The sequence below is a fragment of the Mastigoproctus giganteus genome, chromosome 1, assembly GCF_048544385.1.
Source record: "Mastigoproctus giganteus isolate SK-2022 chromosome 1, ASM4854438v1, whole genome shotgun sequence".
Lineage (NCBI taxonomy): Eukaryota > Metazoa > Arthropoda > Arachnida > Uropygi > Thelyphonidae > Mastigoproctus > Mastigoproctus giganteus.
Window position 1 is genome coordinate 48,913,032 of NC_143575.1, and position 25,848 is coordinate 48,938,879.

Consider the following 25,848-nt stretch of genomic DNA (forward strand, 5'->3'; position numbering starts at 1 on the left):
TTCTCTGTACTCGTTCCAGCAGCTCTACATCCTTCTTGAAATGAGGCCTCCAGGCCTGTATACAGTACTCTAGGTGTGGCCTGACCATTGCCTTATACAAGGGAATAATCACCTCCTTATCCCTGCTAGAAAAATTCCTATATATCATTGACAATACACCATGAGCTACTCTTGCAGCCCGTCTGCACTGCTCAGAGAACTTCATATCTGCCTGCACAATTACCCCCAGGTCCCTTTCATTCTCTACCACTGTCAGTGTAGTACCACAGAGTTGATACGTTGCTCTGGGGTTGCTGTTTCCCATATGTAGTACTTTACATTTGTCAATGTTAAACTTCATTTGCCACCTCTCAGCCCATCTGCTCAACCTTTCCAGATCCTGTTGCAGCAGTATAGTGTCAGTAGTGTCCTTGACAACCCTGCCAACTTTCGTATCGTCTGCAAACTTGGACATTAAGCTTGATATACCATCATCAATATCATTTATAAATACAGAAAACAATAAAGGACCCAATACTGAACCCTGAGGGACTCCACTAATAACATTAGTCCACGATGAGCAGTGTCCATTGATTACCACTCTCTGTCTTCTCCCCCTCAACCACCCCTTTATCCATAGCAGCAATTTGCCTCCAATGCCACACTGCTCCAATTTGTGCAGCAGTCTTCCATGTGCAACAGTATCAAAAGCCTTTCTAAGATCCAAGTATATAATATCAAAGTTATTCCCTGCATCCAGTTCTTTTGTGACTGCATCATAGTATCCAATCAAATTGGTCAGGCAAGACATCCCCTTAACAAAACCATGCTGTGTCCGAGCTATAACTGAAGTCTTGTCTAGATGATCCTGCACTGCTTCTTTAACCAGAGCCTCCATTAATTTTCTGGGAACAGAAGTTAAACTCACAGGTCTATAATTACTTGTGTCAGCCTTTGATCCTCCTTTGTGAATTTGGGTCACATTTGCACATTTTGTGCAAATGTGACTCCAAATGTTAATGTGCAGATTGAATGGCATTTGGTAGCGGAAGAGATAGACTTTTTTTAAAAGGCATCTGTTTACCCATGTTAACAGATAAAGCTAATTTGTTACATTATTAAATAATAAAATTTTATTTGTATGTAAATTCTTTCATTCATTTCATTTTCTTTCCCTTTAAAATGGTGGGTAACATAGCATTTTCAAGTTAAATTTGAATTCAATACATTCCAATTTACTAGAATCATGAATTGCTTTTTTTTTAAATAATGAAAAAATATTTCATTTTGCTGTTTTAGTGTTTATTATTGTTATTACAATAGACCGATAGACTCAAGATTATGGGGATGGGTTAACTGAATTAATTGGAAGGGGTCTCTGCCTCCCACAGAGGTCTAAGTAGAATAATAAAATGAAATACATGGAATTTATTCTAGGGTATTGTTTATATTTTTTAATGTTCCTATGGAAAACCCTTGAATTTCTCAGAAACTGCATTTCTGTCTTTGCTTTTTACCTACTTGCTCTAGTCATATTATAATTTGCAAATCCTTCTAGCACTTTTTTAAATTTGTACCCTGATGCTTTCATCATGTTAAAAATAAAAAAAGATTATTTTTTCTTTCAAACAAAATCTTAAGCTTATCAATATACATGAAAGCTACTAGTGTCAACTCTACTGAGTCACTGTTCGACTACATGGAAAAATGGGGACACACTACTTTCATTGATAAGATGTTGCTTTGAATTTTATATAGCACCATTCACAGGCAGGCAAACTAAGGAGGAAAGCAAACTTATATAATTGATTTCCTTTTTCAAAAACTATATGTAAGTTTTAAATTTTATAAAAAAAAGCACACTGTAACAATGTGCTTTTATAAATGTGAATACAGTATGTATTCACATTTATAAAAGTAAATAAATGTATGTAAATAAATTTACATTTTTGACACATTTACAAAATTTTCTTTTATTTCGTGGATTATCTGGGCAAATTTATTTTCCAGGCACCCAGATAATCAGAATTCTACTGTAAATGGAAACGATCAATTAAAAAAAAACAATTGCACATGTTATGAGACTAAGACACCTCAACAGAAAGGGTTGAGAAATGAAACTCTGAGTATGTCTCAGAGTTAGCCTTGTGTGAAGAGTGCAGTGACATAACTACAGCTTCTGTTCCCCACCCTAAAATTTGAGTACTCCCACTTGAGGCTAAAGGCCTAGTGGTATGGTAATTTCTCCACTGGTTGGGTGGCTTTAAATTATGCCAAAGATTCTCATATAACATGGGATTCTTCCTTCCTAAATATATTCATATTTGGTGCAACCTCTTATTAACCTCAGTCTGTATTAATTTCCTCATTTTTATCCACTTCTAAATAAAAAATAAATAAATAAATAAGAGGTAGAGATGTTGGTGATGCTGACGTCTGTGACCTTGAAACGTTTCAGTATAAAATTCTTTCAAGTTGTCATTCCCCCCTCCCCCTCCAAACAAGAACATCTGCATCATGTACTATCCACTTTTAAAGTGCTTATAGACCTTACATTTATTTGCACTCATGCACTTATCTACAGAACTGTCAATTGATTTTTTTCCTTAATAATCATTCTAAATATATTTTTCATTACAAATTCTTAAAGAAAGAAATGAACAATGTTAAGCAATCCCCATATAGCTGTTACTTCATTAACAAATGAAGTAACATTAACAAATGTTAGAAGATATACCTTATCACACTCTTAAGGAATTTTGTTCAATCAAATGATTTCCTTCAAGGATGTTCTATTTTAAATTTAAAAAAAAAAAACAAAAAACCGAAAGTATACTCTCACAATGCATGTGTCAAATAATTTCATATTTCTTTATAATAAAAAAATTTCCCTTTAGAAAAGTGTCCACTTTTCACAATTCCAATATTTTAATTCCATCAGTACTGATGGAATTAAAATATTTGAAAAAATAAAATAAATGATTAAAACCAAGAGTACAAATGATTTGCTTTCAGATGGAGTCTTCAATTTGGTCTTAAAAATAAATCTTTCACCATCTGAAATTTTCTTAGCTATTTCTTCAATTACAGTTTGTTTCACAATTGTGTATTCACAATTGCTTGTGTGCCATACTCATCACATCATGTAGGTTTCCGGGCAAAATCAAACCTTTATCATACAGCGATTTTGTTGTGACCTCACTGTTCGTAATCACATTAATAGAAAATCCTTCAACAGAGGCTAATTTTCCAACAATTTCTTCTATACATTCTTTTTTTAATAAGGCATATTAGTTTCAGTTGCATATACCTTGTTTCCAATGCAGAAACATCATGTGTTCTTTTTGTATTTATTAATTCACTTGTCAATTCCTTACGAGTGCTTCTTAAATGACAAAGTCCACTCATTCAGATCATAGAAAATCCTTTATATTACATTATGGCATTACACTTTTTACATGCTACAGTTTCTGTCTCTTTTGATCATACAAAATATTTTTATGCTTTTGAGTCACTCTGATTTATTGTACTTGACATGATAGGTTAAACTTCATATTTTATAATTATAAAAATACATTACAGCATATAGTTGCTGTGTTCTCACTTAAAAGGCTAAGGGGCGATTGTCTAACCTTTAAATGTGTTTAGCTGCATTTGCACAATTTGTCTTTTGCTTTATATGTCAGAACATTAATCTATCGCCTAAAAAGGGTGGGTCTAAAGAAGTACAGAGTTCAGGTCAAGCATTGTAACAGCTAAAATGCACATGCTTTCTTGTAAAGATTTATTCTTATTTTATTTTATTTTTTATATTTTAGTTAAGTAACCGTATTTGTTTGATCTAATACTACTCCTCACTTATCCTCTAAAATTTTTTATCATGTATAACTTATTAAATAAATTTGTTTGTTCTCAATTTAATTAATTAAATTAATTCATTATTATCAGTTTTATTGATTAAATTATTAATATTTAAAAAAAAAAAACCAGAATTATCCTGGGAAAACAGGATTCGATGACTCCATTTGTTAAGCCCTGCTCTTAATGGTCTTCCCAGTATAAATAGCAAACTTTGCATTCTGGGTGATGTATTCATACATGATATACTACCGTGCTCTGCATGGAAAATGGGATAGCAGTTTTGTATAATAATTAACTCGATGCTTTTTACCTGACCTGACAGTTGAATAGACTGAATAATATGGTACCATATGTAAATTAACCAAAAAAATATATGGTTCTATTTTATTATTATTATTATTATTATTTTGTAAATATATATTAGTATACTAAATGCCTTAATACCAACAAATTCTGTTAAATGTACATTTTTAAAGGTAAGGAGTTGTTTTTATTATTAATTCCCTTATAGATTTCAGTTGATGTGCCGAAGCTGATAGAGCAATTAAAATCTGAAGGTACTGAAGCAAATATTGACGATCTCACTGCTCTCTCTGAACTCTTTCATACACTCATGTATTTACATGCTGGATTTCCAGAACTTTATGATCCAATATTGGAAGCTTTACAGGTAAGCATTTTGTACCTCAAGAAGAATCAGCTAACATTTATTTTTTTCTTTCCAATTTTAATTTTTTCAGAAAATGTTTAATAACTTCTTTTTCCAGGTGGCAATGATTTTTAAATATTTAGCAAGTGTAAACATAAACACTCACATTGCTTTTAATAGGATGATGTCATTCTTATATCAGTTTACCCCTAATTGCCATCCTTAATATTTTTATTTATTTTTTATTTTTTAATGAAAGAATTCTCCTCAGTGAGCATATTACTGATTTTAAATGTCAACTTATATAAAATAATGATCCATTGCAGAATGTTAGGGAAAAAAAAAAAAAAATTGCATTATCCATTCTTCATTGTTTTAGATTTATCTTTCTGTTTTGTTTAAAACATAGCTCCCAAACTTATGATTTTTTTTCTGTCTCGTATAGTTGTTGATGGAATATATATATTCATATATATATATTTTTTTATATAATTCTAAAATGTTGATTGCACTTACTTTGTTTTTAGACAATTATGCTGTGAAATAATATGCAAAATACGTTTTGTATATTTATGTAGGGTCTGAACATTCCTTCCTTGGAACAAATGCAAAAATGGTTAACAGAAAATCGCTGGGGAAATCAGCAGAAAATATGTGTCAATGAAGCAAATACTGATAAGAGATCTGACTATATAGGATCTGTACGCTCCGAAACAGGAATGACTGGACTTGTTAATTTGGGTAACACATGCTATGTGAATAGTGTATTGCAGGCCCTTTTTATGTCAGAAAGGTGTTTATAATTTTGTATAATTTACTAGAGCTTTCAAATTATTAGTATTATATAAAACAGTGATAAGCAGAGCAAATATAGGGATAATTTCCAAATAAATATCAAGATTATAATGATATGGTTATGATACACAAATTTTTATATTATAAAATGCAGTTTGTCATAGCAAACCCATATTGAGCAGAATGACTGTCATAATTAAAGTGTTCTGGTGTCTCTAATATATATCTGTTGAAGGGCATGCTAACATTCAGATTGAAAGAGCTGAAATAATAAATAATTCTCTGCATAAATATCAAAATTAATATGTTGTTATTTGCTCTGAAGAGCTCACATTAACTAGAATTTTGAAATAAACTGAGAAGTTGGAATGACAGAAATTTGGAAATATCCACACATTGTGATCTGGTCTTTCAGGTCTTTGTTGATGGAAAATGCAATGGCCTAAAAGAAAACAAAGAACTTTTGTGTTTTCTTATTTGGTTTGGGCAAGCAAATCAATGACTTGGACCACATTACACCATTGGGTATTATATAGTAAGAGTAATATGTGATGCAAGAAAGCACATGTTTGAGCTTTTGTAGCATCAGCCAAAAATAAAAAATAAATAAATTTAAAAAATTAAATTAAATTAAAAAAAAAAAAATTCACACAACCATTCCCTCTAAAAGTTTGTCCAGTTCCTCCTTGAATTTATTTAAGCTATCAACTTCCATAACAACAGATGGAATTTTGTTCCAGCAATTAACCACCCGATGGCTTAAGGCAAATTTCCACACATCTATTCTACAACTGTCTTTCCTCAATTTGAATTTATGCCCCCTTAGGTTCGTAATCTAAGAAAGGTGGAAGAATTCCATCAGGTTTCCATCACAGCTGAAAGTAGTAGAAATTATATGAGAGAAACTTTTGTTTTTTTGCTGCAAATAAAATGGTTCGTGTTCATTTTGCAAGTACATCAGTAATGCTTTTAGGCTAAATATGAAACAGAATAATTTTTGCAGTTAGAAATCATAAAATTAAAACTAATATTCAGTCCAGTTTTAACACCAAATTCAAAAAGTTCACTATGAGTATGACAAAAATGTCAACAACAAATCTGCCAAACCTGAAATTAAGCAATAATTTTCTGCAACCTTTAAATTGCAGTGTTCTGCATATCAATCCTTACTCATTCCAAGGTTTAATTTATAAATTAGGCATAGTAAAAGATTAGCAACAATAACTAATAACAAAATATAACAATATACTGTAATAAAAGTTATGTGAATGTGGTCTGTCTCTCAAAATATCATATTGTACTGTACTCATCCTTCTTCTTCTTGTGATGATGATGCAATGCCTACGTGGTGAGATGAAGTGAGGTGAATGACGTAGGCATTGTGACATAGTGTTAGGCTACTATTGAACTTCTGACGATACGTCAGAAGGAAGATCATCTGCTTTGGGTGATCCTGGATCATCCAGCCATGATGATGTCGATGGTTGGGGATCCTCGATAGTTGAAGGTTTTTTTGCCGAAACCTTTTGGAAGAACATTGTAATCAGAAGTTGTCTCTTTCTTTTTAACTCATCAAAGTGTTGCTGCAGAGGTTGTAATCCTTCAGTGATCATGCGGGTGGCTTTAATGCTGCGTTCCATCCGAGGATCGTATTCCATAATTTTGTCCTTTAATGTCTGTGCAACTCAAAACACTTCGACAAATTTCAGTAATGTCCACATTGCTGGTTCTGCTTCAGTTTCTTCTTCATCTTCCTCTTCCTCTGTAGGTGACTCAACAAGTTCTTCCAATTCCTCATTTGTTAACACTTCTCGATGGCCTTCAGTATGTTCTCTCACTTCTTCATCAAGCATGTCGGCAAATCCTTCTCCACCAACTTGTCTTGCTGCATGAATGATTTTCCTAACTTCTCCATCGTTCCCCGGGAAGCCTTTAAAATCATTCATGACTTCACTCCATAAGTTCTTCCAGCAGGCATTTACAGTTTCTGGTTTTAATTCATCCATTGCAGCTTTGATGACTGTTATTACGTCAGCAATAGTGAATGATTTCCAGCACTGCATTATGTCCAGATTAGGGTCTGCATCAATTGCTGATCGAATGCGATCAAATACCAGACGGGTGTATGTGATCTTGACAAACTGAATGATGCCCTGGTCAAGGAGCTGAAGCAATGAGGTTGTATTTGGAGGTATAAATACAGCCTCGACATTTTCATTTTCATAGCAAACAGATTCAGGATGGCCAGGTACATTGTCTATTATTAATAGGACTTTAAATTCCAGCCCTTCCTCTTCCAAGTATTTTTTCACATCTGGGATGAAGCATTGGTGGAACCATTCATTAAACAAGATGGCTGTCACCCACACTTTCTGATTATGTTGCCAGAACACGGGCAGATAATTTTTGTTTTTGAGAGCGCGTGAGTTCTTTGCTCTGTATACTATGCCTGGCTTTATCATATGCCCTGCAGCGTTGCCACATAGTACCAGAGTTAATCTGTCCTTCCATGTTTTATGCTGTGATGCCTCCTTTTCACTTTTATGAATGTAGGTTCTATTGGACATCTTCTTCCAGAAGAGCCTGGTTTCATCGCAATTGAAGACTTGATTTGGATGGTATCCCTTCTCCTTAATCAGCAGCTTCTTCAACTCTGCCGGAAATGTGGCAGCCGCTTCTTTATCGGCAGACACAGCCTCTCCAGTAATTTTTATATTTTTCAGTCCAAACCTATTCCTGAATCTGTGTAACCGTCCCTTACTTTCAATAAATGGCTTGGTGTCACTCATTTTAGGGGATCCCTTACTGAAGTCTTTGTATAGGCTTAATGCTTTCTGGCACAACACGTTGCTGTCAATCAGAACACGTTTTCTGTTCATGTCTTCCACCCACAAATTTAATGCCTTTTCCATCTTAACTAAGCACTTGTCATGCACTGTGGCCATAACTTTTGTGGTTTGAGGTGCGACAGCAAAACTAGCACAAATTACTTTTTCCTTTTTCACAATTTCACAGATAGAAGATTCGTTCTTACCGTAGACCTTAGCAACCTCAGCATACAATTTTTTTTCTTTCCTTATTAAGTCTAGAACTTTCACATTTTCACTTAAAGGAAGCACTTTACAGCTTCTCTTTGGCATATCTGAATTGCCAGCATTGCTACTCTTGCGCTTTGGGGCCATTATTAAATAAAATAAGGATTACTTTAACACAAGCACTGCAATACCGCGACAGTCGATCTGATAACCGAGACGGCTACTAAATGACTAACGGGCAGGTAACGTAATTCTTGTGCCCTCCCAGGCAGGACGCCACAAGAATTCATCACACTACTCAGAATAGCGCACGATTTAAAACTTATGAATTGTTTGTTTCTGGAATTTTCCATTTAATAATTTCGGACTGCGGATAAGAGAGGACTACTGTATATAAGTATTTTCAAGTCTTAGTTCATGAAAACATGAATAATTGCTTACCAATGCCTTACTACATCGCATGTTTTGATTGAACTGTGCCTTTATAAGTGAATCAGTGTTTTACCCTTCAGCAGAAAAATGAATGATCGTAGAGCAAAGAATTGTTATTAAATTTTTAATAAAGCTCAATAAAAATGGTGCAGAAACATTGGAGATGCTATGGAAAGTGTATATTGATGAAACCATGAGTCAGCCATATGTGTATGAATGGCACAAATGGTTCAGAGAGGGACAGGAAAACAGGAAGACCAACCTCAATGGCAGACGAGAATGTTGAAAAAATTCAAGAGATCGTGCACCAAGACCATCAGATGAGCATTAGACTAATCTCAGAAGAGTTACACATTAACAAAGAAACAGTAAGAACAATTTTGACAGTGGTTGGGTATGAGAAAGGTGAATGTGCAATGTGCCATGTTATTCCTCTATCGCAAATGTGCAATGTGCCATGTTATTCCTCTATCGCAGTGAGAGAGTTTTTAACGAAAAACAAGATTGCAACATTAGAGCAACAGCCTTATTTTTCATATATGGCACCGTGCAACTTTTTTCTGTTCCCGAAAATTAAACTCCACCTCAAAGGAAAATGATTTGAGGACTTAGCAGATATTCAGAAGAATACAATGCAGCAATTAAAGGCGGTATCTTCCGAGGACTCCCACTGCTGTTTTAGATCCTGGAAATCGCAAGTGGAGAACTGCATAGGCACAGCTGGAGAGTACTTTGAAGGGAATAAACATTGAAATTGTTGTATTTAAAATAATAAATGTTTTAAAAAAGATTTCTCATTTCTTTTTAGCTGTTACTTGTACATTACTTTTGATTGTCTTAGATTTTTTTTTTAAACACTGATTAATGCATTACATGTTTATAACTATAAATTCAAGTAAATCTAATTAAATTAGACTCCTTCCAGTTCATATTGTCTTTTGTAAAGAAATCAGAAATTTTGTATTAAGTAAAAATCTTAATTGTATTGCTGTTTAAAAATTTCTTCATTTCTACTAGAGCATTAAAATATTTTTCAAATTCCTCATCAGAATTAGGAAATTTTAAATTTGAGCATGTATCAATACAGCTTTTGCCTTCATGTAATTTAACATTTTCTTTGTTTTCCACTTTACCTGAAGATTTTTCCTTTGACATGATTTTTCCTTTACCTGATGATTTTTCCTTTGTTTGCATCTCCATATGATACCCAGTCTTATCTTCATTTAGTCAAGTTAATCTCCCAAATTAATATCATTTCGTCTGCTTTTTGCTGTACATTTTTACACTCTTCATCTTTGATTCCATCAAAATTTGTAAGAATATCATCTCTTGAGTCCTGCTCACTATCAGTGTCATCAAACAGCATAAACCCTTCAGTTGTTTTCTTTGATACAAACATTTACAGCTAAGTATGACTCCTGTTATAGGTTGTTTGAGGGCTGTAGTATTGGGAGATAAGAAAAGGCACTTATATTGCTGGATAAAATTCAAGTGAAAGGGTGTGTCAGACATTACTAACAGTAATAATGCTTTAAGGCATGTTGTTCCCTCAGTAAGGTCAGATGGTGCCTATGAACCAGAAATCATCCCTTTTTGAGAGTATTTTTTGAGGAAATTGTAGGATATAACCATCACAAATTAATCATTATGAAATTAAATGCCTTCAGAATTTAAATTTCCTCCCTTCCCCTTGCCTCTACTAACATTCTATTACTGTAAATAATAAAACTAAAACTACTTGAAAAAATCTGCCCATAAATTTTCATAAGCAGCTTTATAACAGTTAATTGTAGTCCATGTAATGAATGTAATTTTTCCGATGTTTTAACATTTTTGTGTGAAAAATTGCAATACTTTGCTATATGACTATAATTAAAAAGAAGTGCAGTGTGTGTGTGTGTGTGTGTGTGTGTGTGTGTGTGTGTGTGTGTGTGTGTGTGTGTGTGTGTGTGTGTCTTCCTGGTGATAGAAATATCTTCAGGTTTCACCAGCCAAAAAATGCTATCTCTTGCATGGTGCAATAGGTGGCAACATAATCACAAAATTGTACTAATGGCAGAATTTACTAATGCTGAGAAGGCACAGTACTTTGGTTCAACAAGCTACGACCTGCTGTTCCTGTTATGCATAAATTTCGAACACTGTTTAAAAGGAGCCACCAATTGAGATGTGCAGTAATACAGAAAATTCATAAAGGATACCTGTTTTTGCGGTCATCCTGGTCGAGATGTTGCCTGAGCAAAAGTCAGTGGTGGCACTGTGGAGCTAGTTTGAGAAAGTTTTATGCTTAACATGTCAGTTGTGTGTGGCATGTTATGCCACCATCTGAGGATGAAACCACACAAGTTACAGCTTGTACAGAAGCTGTCAATCAACAACAAAACCAAGAGGATGGAATTTTGTTGGTAAATTCTGCCACAATTACAGTTTTGTTATTATGCTGCCATCTACTTCAGTGTATCATATTCCAGCTGGTGAATGAAAACTTCCCTGAAGCCTCCATGAAAGATATCCCTGCCACCTGGAAGTGGGTTTCAGATTTGTATCATATAGCCTCTTCACAAAATAACTTTTAGTTTTGTAAAGGTCTGTGGACACGCTATATATGTGTGTGGGTTTTTTTTTTTTTTGGTTTTTTTTTTGTGGCACCCAGCTAGCCAAAAAGTTTGGATAACACTGTCTTAATATTTTTATTTGCATTTAGTTTTCCTTCTGATTGATAACTTTTCAATCGATAACTTTTCAATTGATAAGTTTTCCTTCTGATTGATGATTGTGAAACCATCCTGAACAAAATTCAGAATTATCATTAAATTGTTATTTAAGAAAAACACAGAAAAGATGTCAGCCTAAATTATAGATGACCCAAATTAGTGAGGTTTTATTATGTTTATTTTTGCCATTGGGATTTATGTACTTGTATATTTATAATTGTTAGAATATTTACCATGCAGAACATTTTAATTTATGAAGTTTCAGATACTAAGTTTCTTAATTTTCCTTTAATTATGACTTGATAACATTTACATGAATTATTGTAAAAACAAGTATTGTCCTTAATTTTATATAGTTTCCGCTGGAAAGTACTACAGTCTGCCCCATCACCTGAAGAACAGAGATTATTGGTATTGCAAGTGGTTTTTGCACATTTATTACTAACTCAGGTAGTAACTTTTTTCTCTTATCTTCTCATTCTAAGAACTATTAACTGACTGTTATAGTAATCACATAAAACATTTTTCGATGATCTTTCTCATCTAGCTCTAGATCTGACAATTGCTGTGTTAAAATAGATCATATATAGGTAGGTGTGCAAATTTGATTATTTGTTTGCCCTTTGATTTAAAACTAATCTTTGGAGGTTATAAACTGTTTTAAAGTTTATAATGGAGTTATTAATCAGAACTATAGAGGTTGAGTGTTTTCTAATTCAGATTTTTTTCCTTTGTGGAATACTTAGTCCTTATTAATGTTTCTTACTGCCAGGAATGTAATCTTATCAGTTATCCTGTTTATTTTTCAAAATTTTTGCAAATGAATTTCTGAAAGCAATTATAATAGAAGATTAAACAATACTTTATTCCACAAAATTTTTAAAGACAAAACAAAACAAAACTCAATTTAAAAATGATTGAGTTTATTGAAACAAGTGAGACAGAAAATATTCCAATAAACCAACCATTTAGAATCCAGTTTGATGGCATTTCAAAATCCTTATGAATATCATTGTCAAGCCTAGGGAAAGGAAAGTAAGGTAAGGTGATTGTAAGAAAGTTATATAAAACACTGCACTGTTTTTAATCAGTTATGCAAAAATTATGAAATTGTCATTGTCAGGTGTAGAAAAATAAACTGTGAATGAGCACTAGTTATAACAAACACTGCACTTTTTTTTTCCTTTTTTTTTTTTTTTTTTTTTTTTTTTTCAGTTACTATTTCTTAAAAATAGCCATTCTGTTTTTGATTCACAGACAAGTAAATCTATGAAAAGCTGGAACAGGTTTAAGTTCAAAAATCCTTGCATATCTATTGCGGGCAGTAGCAGAGATTGTTTCTTAATTAGTAACTATTAAGATTATTTTTTTATTTATTTATATTGACTAAATAAATACAAAAAAAAAAAAACACCACTACTTTTAATGTAGTATAAGCCACCTTTGGCCTTGAATACAGCAGATAGCCCTCACAACAAAGTTTCCACAAGTTTTTAGTAAGTTTCAATGGAAATATTTCTCATTCCTTGCACAAGAAATCTTTTGATGCAGCTTATAAAGTTGGCCTCCAAAGTCAATTTCACACAGTGCTTGAGCCCATGCCATGGTACTCCAGTTGTACCATTTGTTGTGTATTTTTGTTCAACTTGTGGGGGAACCCTACTCTCCCTACCCGAGATCAGCTAACTACAGTCCCAGTTGAAGAGGTCTTCAAGGGGCCACCCAGTTTCTTATGGGATTCAAACTGACACCTATTCAAATTGTGATTATTCTGTGGTGTATATACATAATATTGGACTGCTCAAGTTCATGATTTGCTACTTTTACCATGAAATTGTGAACTTTATGTGTAATCTTTATGGCAACCCTGATAAGAAGTGTGTGTGCATTTATCTATGTGACAATCATAATTTCTCATGGAAAATAAATAAGTTTGCTGTAATGGGATTTTGCCAATTTCACATTTGCTCAAACAAATATTTTACAAAATCAGCTGCAGCTCACATGTCTCAAGCTAGTTCTTGCTCATATGTAGCCAGTTCTTTAAAAGGCTAATAAATCCATTCCTTTTAACTATTCTTCTATTGCAATTATCTCAACTTTTTCTAAAGTAATGGAAAAATCAATCAACTGCCAGCTCTTAAATTTCTTGAGACCTTCTGATTAACAGTGGCCAATTTGAATTCCATGAGTGTTGGTCACTGGTGTAGCTCATGTTACTTGTCTATGAACAGGTACATGGACAAGTTTGAAAAACTTAGGATGTGTTTTCCTGTCATTTTCCAGTTGGATAGCCACTTCTCGCTCTGATCACTGGCTGTGCATGAAAGCAGATTCCTCTATGGCTTTTAACTTCCCAACTAAAGCTAAAGTTCCCCAAGATTCTGTTTGTTTATACCCACTCTTTTCCTGTTATATATTAAAGATTTCCATTGAATTGAAATTCTGTCCATAGCTTTGCTGGTGCATTCCACCTTCCAGTCTGATAGATGCTGTTTATCCATCAACTTTTTGAATATCTGCTGCCAGTTCTTTAAATTTTCTACCCAATTTTCTATAGATACATGGGCATTGTTCTTCTAGATTGGCAACTGTAATCCGTTCTGAACATGTGCCTCAACTTCCTTTCGTTGTCCAACTCTAAACTCACAGAACTAACATTTCTTCTTTATTTATTCTTCCTACTTCTATTCCTTGGAACAATAGTCTTTCACATGTATTTTCCAAAATTTACAATTCACAGAAATAGTAGTAGTATAAAGCAAGCATATGAGCTTATGTAGCATCAGCCAAAAAAAAAACCAACTGCTGTTCACATGGAACCCTTCTCCACCTCAGTCCTCAAGGTTCTCACTTAAAATTTCAAACATCTGTTGCCTCTATGAGTTTGTCCAGTTCCTCCTTGAATTTATTTAAGCTATCATAAGCTATCAACTTCTACAATAACAGATGGAAGTTTGTTTCAGCAGTTACCCACTCGCTGGCTAAAGGCAAATTTCTGCACATCTATTGTACAACTGTCTTTCCTCAATTTGAATTTATGCCCCCTCAGGTTCGTAATCTGAGCAGAAGATTCCCATCAGAATTCAGCATGCTCAGCCCATTCAAGGCTTTATACACCTCCATCAGATCACCTCGCAAGTGCCTAGTCTCCAGGCACTGCAATTTACAGAACTTAAGCCATTCTTCATAAGAGGACCCCTTCGTTCACCTCACCAATCATGTTGCCTTTCACTGTACACGCTCAAGCAACTCTACATCCTTCCTAAAATGAGGCCTCCGGACCTATATGCAGTACTAAAGGCATGGCCTGACGATTGCTTTATACAAAGGGATAATCACCTCTTATTCTCTACTAGCAAAATTTTCTCAGAAAACTTCATATCTGACTGCACAATTACTCCCGGATCTTTTTCATTTTCTAACCATATGCAGTACTTTGCATTTGTTAAACTTCAGTTACCACTTCTCTGCCCTTCTGAAATTTTCTAGATCCTGTTGCAGTAGCACACTGCCATTACTGTCACTAACACTGCCAACCTTGGTATCATCTGCAAACTTCTGACATTAAGCCTGATATACATTCATCAATATCATTGATAAATATACAAAACAACAATGGGCCAAACACTGGGAGACTCCACCAATAACATTAGTCCACAAAGAGCAGTGTCCACTGATTACCACTCTCTGTCTTCTCTCACTCAACTACCCTTTTATTCATTGTAGCAGCTTACCCTTAATAAAACTGCTCCAATTTGTACAGTAGTCTTCCATGTGCAACAGTGTAAAGAGCTTTACTGAAATCCAAGTATATGATATCAAAATTATTTTTTGCATCCAGTTCCTTTGTAACCACATTGTAGTATCCAATCAAATTGGTCAGAGAAGACTTTTTATTAACAAACCTATGCTGTGTCTGAATTATTACTACAGCAGTCTTGTCTAGATGATCCTGCAATGCATCTTTAACCAGTGACTCCAATATTTTCCCCAGAATGGAAGTTAAACTAACTGGTCTGTAATTACTCGTGTCACCCTTAGATCCCCCTTTGTGAATTGGGACCACATTTGCACATCTCCAGTCCGTGGGGGCTTCCCCTGAGTCCAAGAATGCTCTCATAATTATGGCTAAGGGTTTGCTTGCTTCCTTTGCCGCCTCCTTTAATATAACTGGATAGATCCCATCCACCCCAGGTGTTTCGTATGTTTAACTTCAACAATTTCTCCTCCACTTTGCTCTCAGTTATTACAAAATCATTAAGTGCCCTGTTACAGTTTGATAAACTTTTGGCATTTTCCTCCCTTAATAACTCCTCGTGTGAAGGTAGATGCAAAATACTCATTCAGATTATCAGCTATCTGAGCAGGATCGTCAACAGCCGAACCATCGATATCAAGTGGACCAATGTAATTCATCCCCTTCCTTCTAGAGTTTTATATAAGTATAGAAGTCCTTGCTGTTTTTCTTAGCATCCTTTGCCAAAGATTTCTCGTAGTCTGCCTTCTCTTGCCTAATCTCCTTTGTGTGACACGATTACAGACTAGCTTATATCTGCCATAGGTTTCTCTGTCGCCTGATAATTTATATGCATCCCATGCATTTTTCTTCTCTGCCACGAGTCTCATTAGTTCATCTGACTTCCATTTAGGCCTAAACCTTAAACAATATTTCTTAATCGGTATGAAAAGCCTAGTAGCTTCCACGATTAGTTCCTTGCATGCTTCCCACTTAGAATTTTCTGTTGGTAACATCACCAGTTGGTCCCATTGTACAGAATTTAAAAACTGTCTGAGACCACTGTAGTCACCTTTATAGAAGCAAAAACCCTTCCCTTTACCCCTGATGGTAATTATATCTTTAAGTAAATCCCACATTAGTACATTAATGTGGGATTTACTTGGGAATGTGCACAGGTGCCTTCTGTTTTCCCAGCCTTCATCCCATGCATGTTACTAAGTATTGCAGCTAAGTTCTAATACCTTTCATGTTTGGTGTTTCTATTTAAAAAAAAAAAAAAAAAAACCTGACACAACATATAAATGTGGGGCACTGAAAATCCTAACAATATCATTAAGAATGAACAGAACTCATTCTTAATGTCATTGTGGATGTGCTTAATAACTGACTTATAACTCTAATTTATGAATATTTGAGCTTCTATCTTCCAGAAACATTGGTAAATCACTTTCATGTGGATGTGCAATATCTATATAACACCATGCTGCAGCAATGGATGGTATGTTACAGAAAACAAATACTATGACATGTAGTGCTCCTCCCCAAACCCCTTTCTGTTGATCGAACACTATGTGATTTCTTCTTTTTTTTTTTTTTTTTTTGTGTTACCATGTAAAGGGTGTAATTAACTATAAACTCTAAAATGAAGGGGATGAATCTGATTGGTCTACTTGATATTGATGGTTCGACTGTTGATGATCCTGCTCAGATAGCAAACAAACTGAATGATATTTTGCATCTACATTCACACATGGGGAGTTATTAAGGTTTGAAAATGCCAAAAAGTTATCAAATTGTAGCAGGGTGCTTAATGATTTTGTAATAACTGAGAGCAAAGTGGAGGAGAAATTGTTGAAGTTAAACATAAGAAAGGCACCTGGGGTGGATGGGATCTATCCAGTTATATTAAAGGAGGCAGCAAAGGAAGTAAGCAAACCCTTGGCAATAATTATGAGAGCATCGTTGGACTCAGGGGAAGTCCCCACAGACTGGAGATATGCAAATGTGTCCCCAATTCACAAGGGGGGGATCAAAGGGTGACACGAGTAATTACAGTCCAGTTAGTTTAACTTCTGTTCTGGGTAAAATAATAGAGTCACTGGTTAAAGATGCATTGCAAGATCATCTAGACAAGACTGGATGTCTAGATGATCTTGCAATAATTCAGACACAGCATGGGTTTGTTAAGGGAAAGTCTTGTCTGACAAATTTGATAGGATATTATGATGTGGTTACAAAGGAACTGGATGCAAAAAATAATTTTGATATCATATATTTGGATTTCAGGAAAGCTTTTGACACTGTTGCGCATGGAAGACTATTGTACAAATTGGAGCAGAATGGTATTAAGGGTAAGTTGCTACAATGGATAAAAGGATGGTTGAGTGGGAGAAGACAGAGGGTGGTAATCAGTGGGTGCTGCTCTTCGTGGACTAATGTTATTAGTGGAGTCCCACAGAGTTCGGTGTTGTGTTGGGTCCTCTGTTGTTTTGTATATTTATCAATGATATTGATGAAGGTATATCAGGCTTCGTGTCGAAGTTTGCAGATGATACAAGGTTGGCAGGGTTGTTAATGACAGTAATGGCAGTGTGCTACTGCAACAGGATCTATAAAATTTGGGCAGATGGGCTAAGAAGTGGCAACTGACGTTTAACCTTGACAAATGTAAAGTACTGCATATGGGTAGAAGTAACTCCAGAGAAACATATCAACTGTGTGGTACTACACTTAAGGTGGTAGAAAATGAAAAAGAACTGGGAGTAATTGTGCAGTCAGATATGAAGTTTTCTGAGCAATGCAGACAGGCTGCCAGGGCAGGTCATGGGGTTTTGTCAATGATATATAGGAATTTTGTTATCAGGGAAAAGGAGGTGATTGTCCCTCTGTATACTACAATGGTCAGGCCACACCTTGAGTACTGCGTACAGGTCTGGAGACCTCATTTTAGGAAATTTTGTAGATTTGCTTGAGTGTGTACAGAGAAGGGCAACAAGATTGATGAGGGGAATGAAGGGATCCTCTTACGAAGAGAGGCTTAAGTTCTGCAAATTGCAATGGCTGGAGACTAAGCACCTGTGCGGTGATCTGATTCAGGTGTATAAGGCCTTGAATAGGTTGAGCACGCTGAATTCTGATGGGATTCTTTCACTTGTTCAGATTACGAACCTAAGGGAGCATAAAAAGGATAGACAGATGTAGAACAGATGTGCAAAAATTTGCCTTTAGCCAGCGGGTGGTTAATTGCTGGAACAAACTTCCATCTGTCGTTGTGGAAGTTGATAGGTTAAATAAATTTAAGGAGGAACTGGACAGGCATTTGGAGGGAATGGTGTGATTTTTTTTTTTTTTTTTTTTTTTGGCTGATGCTGCATAAGCTTATACACTGCTTTCTTGCATCACATGCCACTACTACTATTAATTCTTGCACCAGCATTGCCAATAGACATTCCTGAGCTCAAGCGCAGTTCACCGACATGAGTTATCAGAAACATGTAGGAAAATCACTTCAAACTTAAAGTTTTGATGTACGAACTACTTCTCAGTAACATGATGTTTATAAATTGGGAGATTAGTGTATGCTGTCACAGAGGGCCATACCTGAAATAGAATTGTACTATAAATTTTTATCGAATTGGCATTATTTTAAAACACTCACATATACACCAAACCAAAACTGTACTGAGTTATTGGTAATGTTGTGTCAAGATAACATGCAGATAATTTAAAAGGCCCATATCGTTTATCTGAGTAAGTGATATGGATTGTTAAATTACCTCTTGTTAATTGTTAATTTATTTTTCTCAATAGATAAAAAATAAATGATTTTGGAAAATTGAATTATTCACTGATATTTGTTGTTTATAAATATCAACAACACACTACTACTGTCAGCATGATGGGAATCAAAAAATGTGCATTGTCATGGAGCATGGTGAACATTTAAAGATGATCTTTTAGCCATATAGTGGATGCATTGTTAGTATCCTAGCAACAAAAAAAAAAAATAATAAATAATTAAATCAAATATCCATTATAATTACGTGAGTGAAAATTTTAGTATTCCTCCAGTATGGTTATTATATTAGAGGAATATTTCAGTTATAGTTATATTTCTCCAGCAAAAAATAATCAGCTGTCTGCATTGTTGATTATTTTTTAATTGAAGAAATATAACTAAAAAATTCTTCATTGATCTGTCATGCAAAAAAAAATACACTGCCCCTCCTGCACCTGTGCTGATTTTGCATAGAGATTTGGCCATAACATTTCGATAACAAGGATGCTGTTACCAAAAGTATAGAGTCAGAATAAAGAATAAAATGTTAAAGTGCAACACCTTAAACTGTTTCTTGCTTCTTCCCCCCCCTCCCCCCAATACTGATTGGTGACCAGAGCAGCACAGCACGTCTGTGGACCTAACATTTTTTTACATGCCCACTAGATGGTTAAAAAACAGAAAGAAAATGAAGAATTGAGTGAATGAATGAATTAAACAACAGTACTTTATATTACCCACTATAATGTTAATAATATTAAATTTTTTAGTTTATTGTGTTAGCCTTTCATTATTAACAAGTTGACAAACAAATAAGTATTTGCTGCATATTTTTTCTCTCTCTCTCTCTCTCATACACACTGCTGTGTGCAACTTAATAGGAGTTACAAATATGCCAACTAATTTTGGGGTTGCATCTCAGAAAGGTTTGTATAGCACTACTAAAGCATAGTGGAATGAAAACCAGTGCACTTTCTATAATAAAAGAGTGTTTTTAGGAAATCCATCTGTACTACAGCTTCATGTTACTAAATGAAACAATTTTTATTTACAATAAAATCAACTGCTATATGATTAGTTATGTTTGTTATTTGGTTTTTAGGAGCATTAGCAACTAAGGCCATATTGCTCCGGGATATACGGTGATCATTCCCTCACCTTTCCACATCTTCCGTATTTGGTGGTGACGGGCTTGAACCCTGGTCTAATCAGGAAGCATGTGCTACGCACTGCTGCTCCTTCCCACCTGGCTACAGAGGCGCCTATATGATTAAATAAGTTATGTGATATGCCATGATCATGTTTAATGAGGCAAAGTAGGATCTGAGGCACAGTTAACAATCATGAGTTGATCTTTCTAAACATTCATAGCAACTAAAAATTGCATGAGCATATACACACTACCACTGTTCATCATGTAGCAAAACAGCAGCCTTGATTACAAATTTAGATAATAGGGATGTATGCTATAATAATAGGCATGCATAAATTGCTTCTACTTCCCTCACCTCTCTACTCTCTTTCCTCTGTTTCCTTTTTTACTTACTACTCACGTTCCAGAAATACCAGTACTCCAGGCGGTCTAACTTAACTACAGTATATACCCTTGTTAATTTGATATCAGGTTATTCAGAATGTTATGTATTTTGAAAGCATTACTGTTTCCCAACCAGCAATATAGAATTTTTTATGCACTTTTCACAGATTATTTGAAATATAGCTACAATGAAATTTGAAAGGTCTGAATTTGATCCCACAATTTATGAATAGCTTATCTAATTTGAAAAGACTGCCAGAACTCCAGAAGACATAATGAAAGAACTCCAGGCAGACATAATGAAAGACCTCCAGGCAGACATAATGAAACTGGATGGAGATATAACAAAAATTTGCTTGCATACTGCATGTAGTATCATTATACAATATATGGTAGCTTTTAAATTTTATATTTCTATTCATTTCACCAAAGCTTGCATGCACAAAGAATTTAAATAATTATAACTCACATTATGGATGTACTAGTCCATTTTGTTTACACCACTGAAGTTAAATGCACCGTTCACTAATGGTATGAAATGCATGATTCTTCAAGTCACCACAGGTGTGCCTCCGTAGCCAGGTGGGAAGGAGCAGCAGCAGTGCGTAGCACACGCTTCTTGATTAGACCGGGGTTCGAGCCTGTCACCACCAAATACGGAGGATGTGGAAAGGTCAGGGAATGACCACCGCATATCCCGGAGCAATATGGCCTTAGTTGTTAATGCTCCTAAAAACCAAATAACAAACAAACAAGTCACCACAGTAAGCATCAAATTTGAAAGAGGATGACAATGAATATGCTTCAAAGAAGAAATACTTTTACACTGAAGGGTTTTAAAAAGTTAACTATTATTAAGGAATTCACAGTGAGGTATGCGAAATCTTTTTCACTTTCTCACATGTGATAACAAAGATCTTTGAGTTTCATTTTTGCTGCCATAATAGTCATTCAGGTTGATGTATATGAGCATTAAACCAAACCATGTGCCATGTGTTATTTATTATGTATAACTGTACATACTTTCTAAATATAGGGTAACCATATATTGGGATATTTTCTGATATTTAAAACTTATAAACATATTTAATCAACTACTAGTCATGTATGAAACATATATACTATTACTCGTTATAACTACTCCAAGCTAATCTCACTAATTTCACTTCTAATGTAATGGCCTTTTTGCAACATTTCATTACAGTACTTATCACTTGGGTACTGACCTTTACAGGCAATAATATCAATGTCAATCTGATTACATGTATATTGTTTGCATTAATCACCAAAAATGTAACTTTAATTTCATTGAGTGATTAAAATTTATTTTCTCTAAAACTAATATTCTGAATAGGCTATCCTCTCGAAATTAGCATTAGCATTAGTAAAGGCACATGATGCAAGAAAGCAAGCTTATATAGCAATCAGCCAAAAAAAAAAAAAAAAACCTTCTCATTTCACCCATCTGTTTAAGCTATTAACATCTACAACAACAGATGGAAGTTTGTTCCAGCAATGAACCACCCACTGACTAAAGGCAAACTTCCACACATCTATCCTATAACTGTCTTTCTTAAATTTATGCCCTCTCAGGCAATTATTCTGAGCAAGAAGAAGAATCCCATCGGCATTGAGCATGCTCAAATCATTCAAGGCTTTATACACCTCAATCAGATCACCTCGCAGGTGACTAGTCTCCAGGCACATTTGCAAAACAAAGCTTTCTTTGTAAGAGCAACCCTTTGTTCCATTCATTAATCTTGTTGCTCTTCTCTGTACTTGTTTCAGCAGCTGTACATCCTTATTAAAATGGGGCCTCCAGACTTGAATACAGTACTTAAGGTGTGTCCTGACCATTGTCTTATACAAGGGGATAATCACCTCCTTATCCCTGCTAGAAAAATTTCTGTATATCGACAAGACACCATGAACTACTCTTGGAGACCGTCTGCACTGCTCAGAAAACTTCATATCTGCCTGCACAATTAACCCCAGGTCCTTTTCATTCTTTACCACTGTCAGTGTAGTACCACACAGTTGATACGTTACTCTGGGGTTACTGCTTCCCATATGCAGTACTTTACATTTGTCAATGTTAAACTTCAAAAAATGAAAAAAGTACAGTGTAACCTCTCAGCCCATCTGTCTGCTCAACTTTTCTGGATCCTGTTGCAGCAGTGTTAATATTATAGTTATTGATCTAGTGCTTGTCTACATTGTGAAATGCAGTTTCTTTTTTGTACTTTTTTCATTTTTTCCAACTTTATGGACTGAATATATGATGTTCCTTCTTCATAAAAGTCAGTTACCTATTAAAGGGTGTTTGACTTCAGACTTGTTTCTGTTTCTTTCTCTATCTTAGAAGTTTTCTTAAAAACACTTGCTATATTGCTATGCACACCTGCTATGCCAAACGATTCTTACCTAAAGAGATTTATTAATTTGTTCAGAATTAATAAAGCTCAATGAATTAATGAGAAAGTTAATAGTACTTCAAGCCCTAGCTGAATAATTATATAAAGAGATTTATATACAGTCATCTGCCGATTTGTGCGAGGGTTATGTTCCGGGAAAACACTGCGCAGTCCAAATCCGCATAATGCGAAATGTAGTTTATATGCCATAATGAGGGTTCCATGCCTGTACAAAAAAAAAAATCAAAAAAAATGTTCTTCATTCGGTAAGAAAAAAATTAGAAACGTCCATAAAATTAATCTTGCTAATACTTACCTGTAGATTTTTAATCTAAATTCATTGCTTCTTCGTCACTGTTTTCCTGTGATAAACTTGCAAAAGTATCTGACATTTTTGAAAAAAATTTGTTAAAATTATTTGCTTAGAAGAATGTTGTTTTTCTCTGTAAATTTCTTCATAAGGAACTAAAGTTAATGATAAAGTTCTGAAAAAATTTAAACTCCTCTCCAAATTAGGATCCATATCCAGAGCTTACTGAGAATACTGTGAGCAGCTCTTCCGAGCACTTGCTGGCATCAGTGGTCTGCCAACCCCTTTTCAAGAGTGATCATGAACCAGTTCCACTGAAGGAAGAAGCCAAAAAAGCCATCAGAGAACTAACGTGTGGCAAGTCACCTGGAATTGATTAAAGCTACAGGTGTGAAAGATGCAGAGTTTTTTCATAAAATGATTGTAAAAATTTTGGAAACAGAACGGTGGCCATCAGATTGGAAGAAATCAATTTTCATCCCCTTACCAAAAAAAGGAGATCTGAAAATTTGCTCAAATTACAGGACTATTAGCCTAATTTCTCACGCTAGCAAGATTCTTCTTAAAATCATATTGAACAGAATCTTAAGAAAAATATGAAGAAATGCCAGAAGAGCAAGCAGGTTTCAGAAGGGGTAGAGGACCAGAGATTAGATTGTAAGCCTACAACTGATTATTGAAAAATGCAAAGAATTCAATGTTCCAGTCGGTTTGTGTTTTATAGATTATGCAAAAGCATTTGATTGTGTTCAACATGAGAAACTATGGGAAATGAGGACTATTATGGGTTTCTCAATCCACATAATTCAGCTGATTAAGCTTCTGTACCAGGAACAGGAAGGAACTGTGAGAACGAACATGGGAAACACGGACTTTTTCACAATAGGTAATGGTGTCAGGCAGAGCTGTATTTTGTCACCTCACCTTTTTAATCTTTATGCTGAAGATATCATGCATGAAGCTTTGGAAGATTTAGAGACTGGCAGCAAAATTGGAGGACTGAAGATAAACAACCTTCGTTATGCAGGTGATACTGTGCTAATTTGTAATTCTAAGGATCATCTTAAAGAAACTCTGAGGAGAGTATGTGAAGCAAGTAAGAAAAAAGGATTGTTTCTGAATGTGTGTAAAACTAAAATTATGGTGATTGGTGATAATCTCAATTCCAGTAAAGTGAAGGTTAATGGACAAGATAATGAAGAAGTTGATGAATTTGATTACTTAGGGTCAAGAATAAATAAAAATAGTGACTGCTCAAATGATGTAAAGAGACGACAGGCAATTGCTAAAACATTGGTCGCTGATCTGATAAAATTATGGAGAGATCACGATCTGCTCCTAATGCGCCAATAAAATCAAAACAAACAAACAATCATGATCTGCTCCTAAAGACGAAGCTGAGAATCATTGATTCGTTAATTTTTCCAGTTGCCACTTATGGATGTGAAGGATGGAATCTGAAAAGAGTTGACAGGAAGAAAATTGAGGCATTTGAAATATGGTGTTACAGGAGAATACTGCATATTTCTTACTTGGATTGAAGAACAAATAGTGGGTATTGAATAAAATTGGCAGGCATAGCATCAACAAAAGAAAACTCAAGTTTTTTGGTCATATAGTAAGAAGGGAAAACTTTCTGTTGAAGAATATAATGGAAGGAAAAACCAAGGGGAAGAGGTGCAGAGGAAGACCTGCAACTAGGTAGAAGGATGGGATCAGTGACCTTCTGGGCATGACACTTTTTGATGCTGCTTGTATAGCACACGATCAATGCAGTTGGAGGAATTTGTTGGTGGCCACAACAGCTCCTCAGAGAGCTATGTGACTGGAAGAAGATCCAGAGCTTCTTGGCTAAGCTGATTTGCAAGTCTTAAAAACTCAGCTAGTCTCTTTGTGGTCAAATTTTTTTGTGCACCTTCATTTTTATTATTTTTGTTATCTTCGTTTTTATCATTTTTGTTATCTTTTTCTTCACATTGCGAAAAAATATCATCCATTGATAATTGTTCTCTATGAGATTCAAGGAGTTCTGTGATATCTGCTGGTTCCAGTTCTTCAAATCCCTCTCCGCTAATCATTTTGCCAATTCTCACTATCTCAACTCTATCTGGCATTTGGACTGTGGCTTCTTTGGTGCAGCTTTGTGGCCACAGCTTTTTCCACACTGCATTCATTGTTGAGTTCTTAACTTCACAATAAGCAAACTCAATATTTTTTACAGCATCAAAAATGTTATAATTCCGCCAATAATCTCGAATTGAAACACTGCCTGTTCCATCAGTAGCTTCTACCAATTGTAAAAAAGATCTTCTTAGGTAATAAAGTTTAAAGGAAGCTATACCACCTTGGTCCATCAGCTGAATTAACGGACTTGTATTCGCTGGAAGAATGGTAACTTTCACATTTGGGTGCAGATCAGACAAATGTGCAGGATGGCTGGGCGCATTGTCAACAATGTGCAAGGTTTTGAATGCTACGTTCTTCTTCAGGCAATATCTTTTTGTTTCAACGCAAAAGCAATTTAAAAAGCAATCCTCGAAGATTTTAGCTGTCATCCAGGCTTTTTAGCTTGATTTCCAATGAACTAGTAAAGAGCTTTTTG

General features: G+C 34.9%; 1 protein-coding gene across 1 annotated transcript in view; it reads left to right on the top strand.

Annotated features, from left to right (window-relative positions):
* Positions 1-25,848, top strand: part of DUBAI (Deubiquitinating apoptotic inhibitor) — a 123,138-nt gene that overhangs the window by 85,272 nt on the left and 12,018 nt on the right. Inside the window, exons 9-11 of the mRNA XM_090371917.1 lie at positions 4,352-4,510; positions 5,068-5,282; positions 11,822-11,915. Of these exons, the coding sequence (XP_090228043.1) occupies positions 4,352-4,510; positions 5,068-5,282; positions 11,822-11,915 (468 nt within the window). The remainder of the gene's footprint in view (positions 1-4,351; positions 4,511-5,067; positions 5,283-11,821; positions 11,916-25,848) is intronic.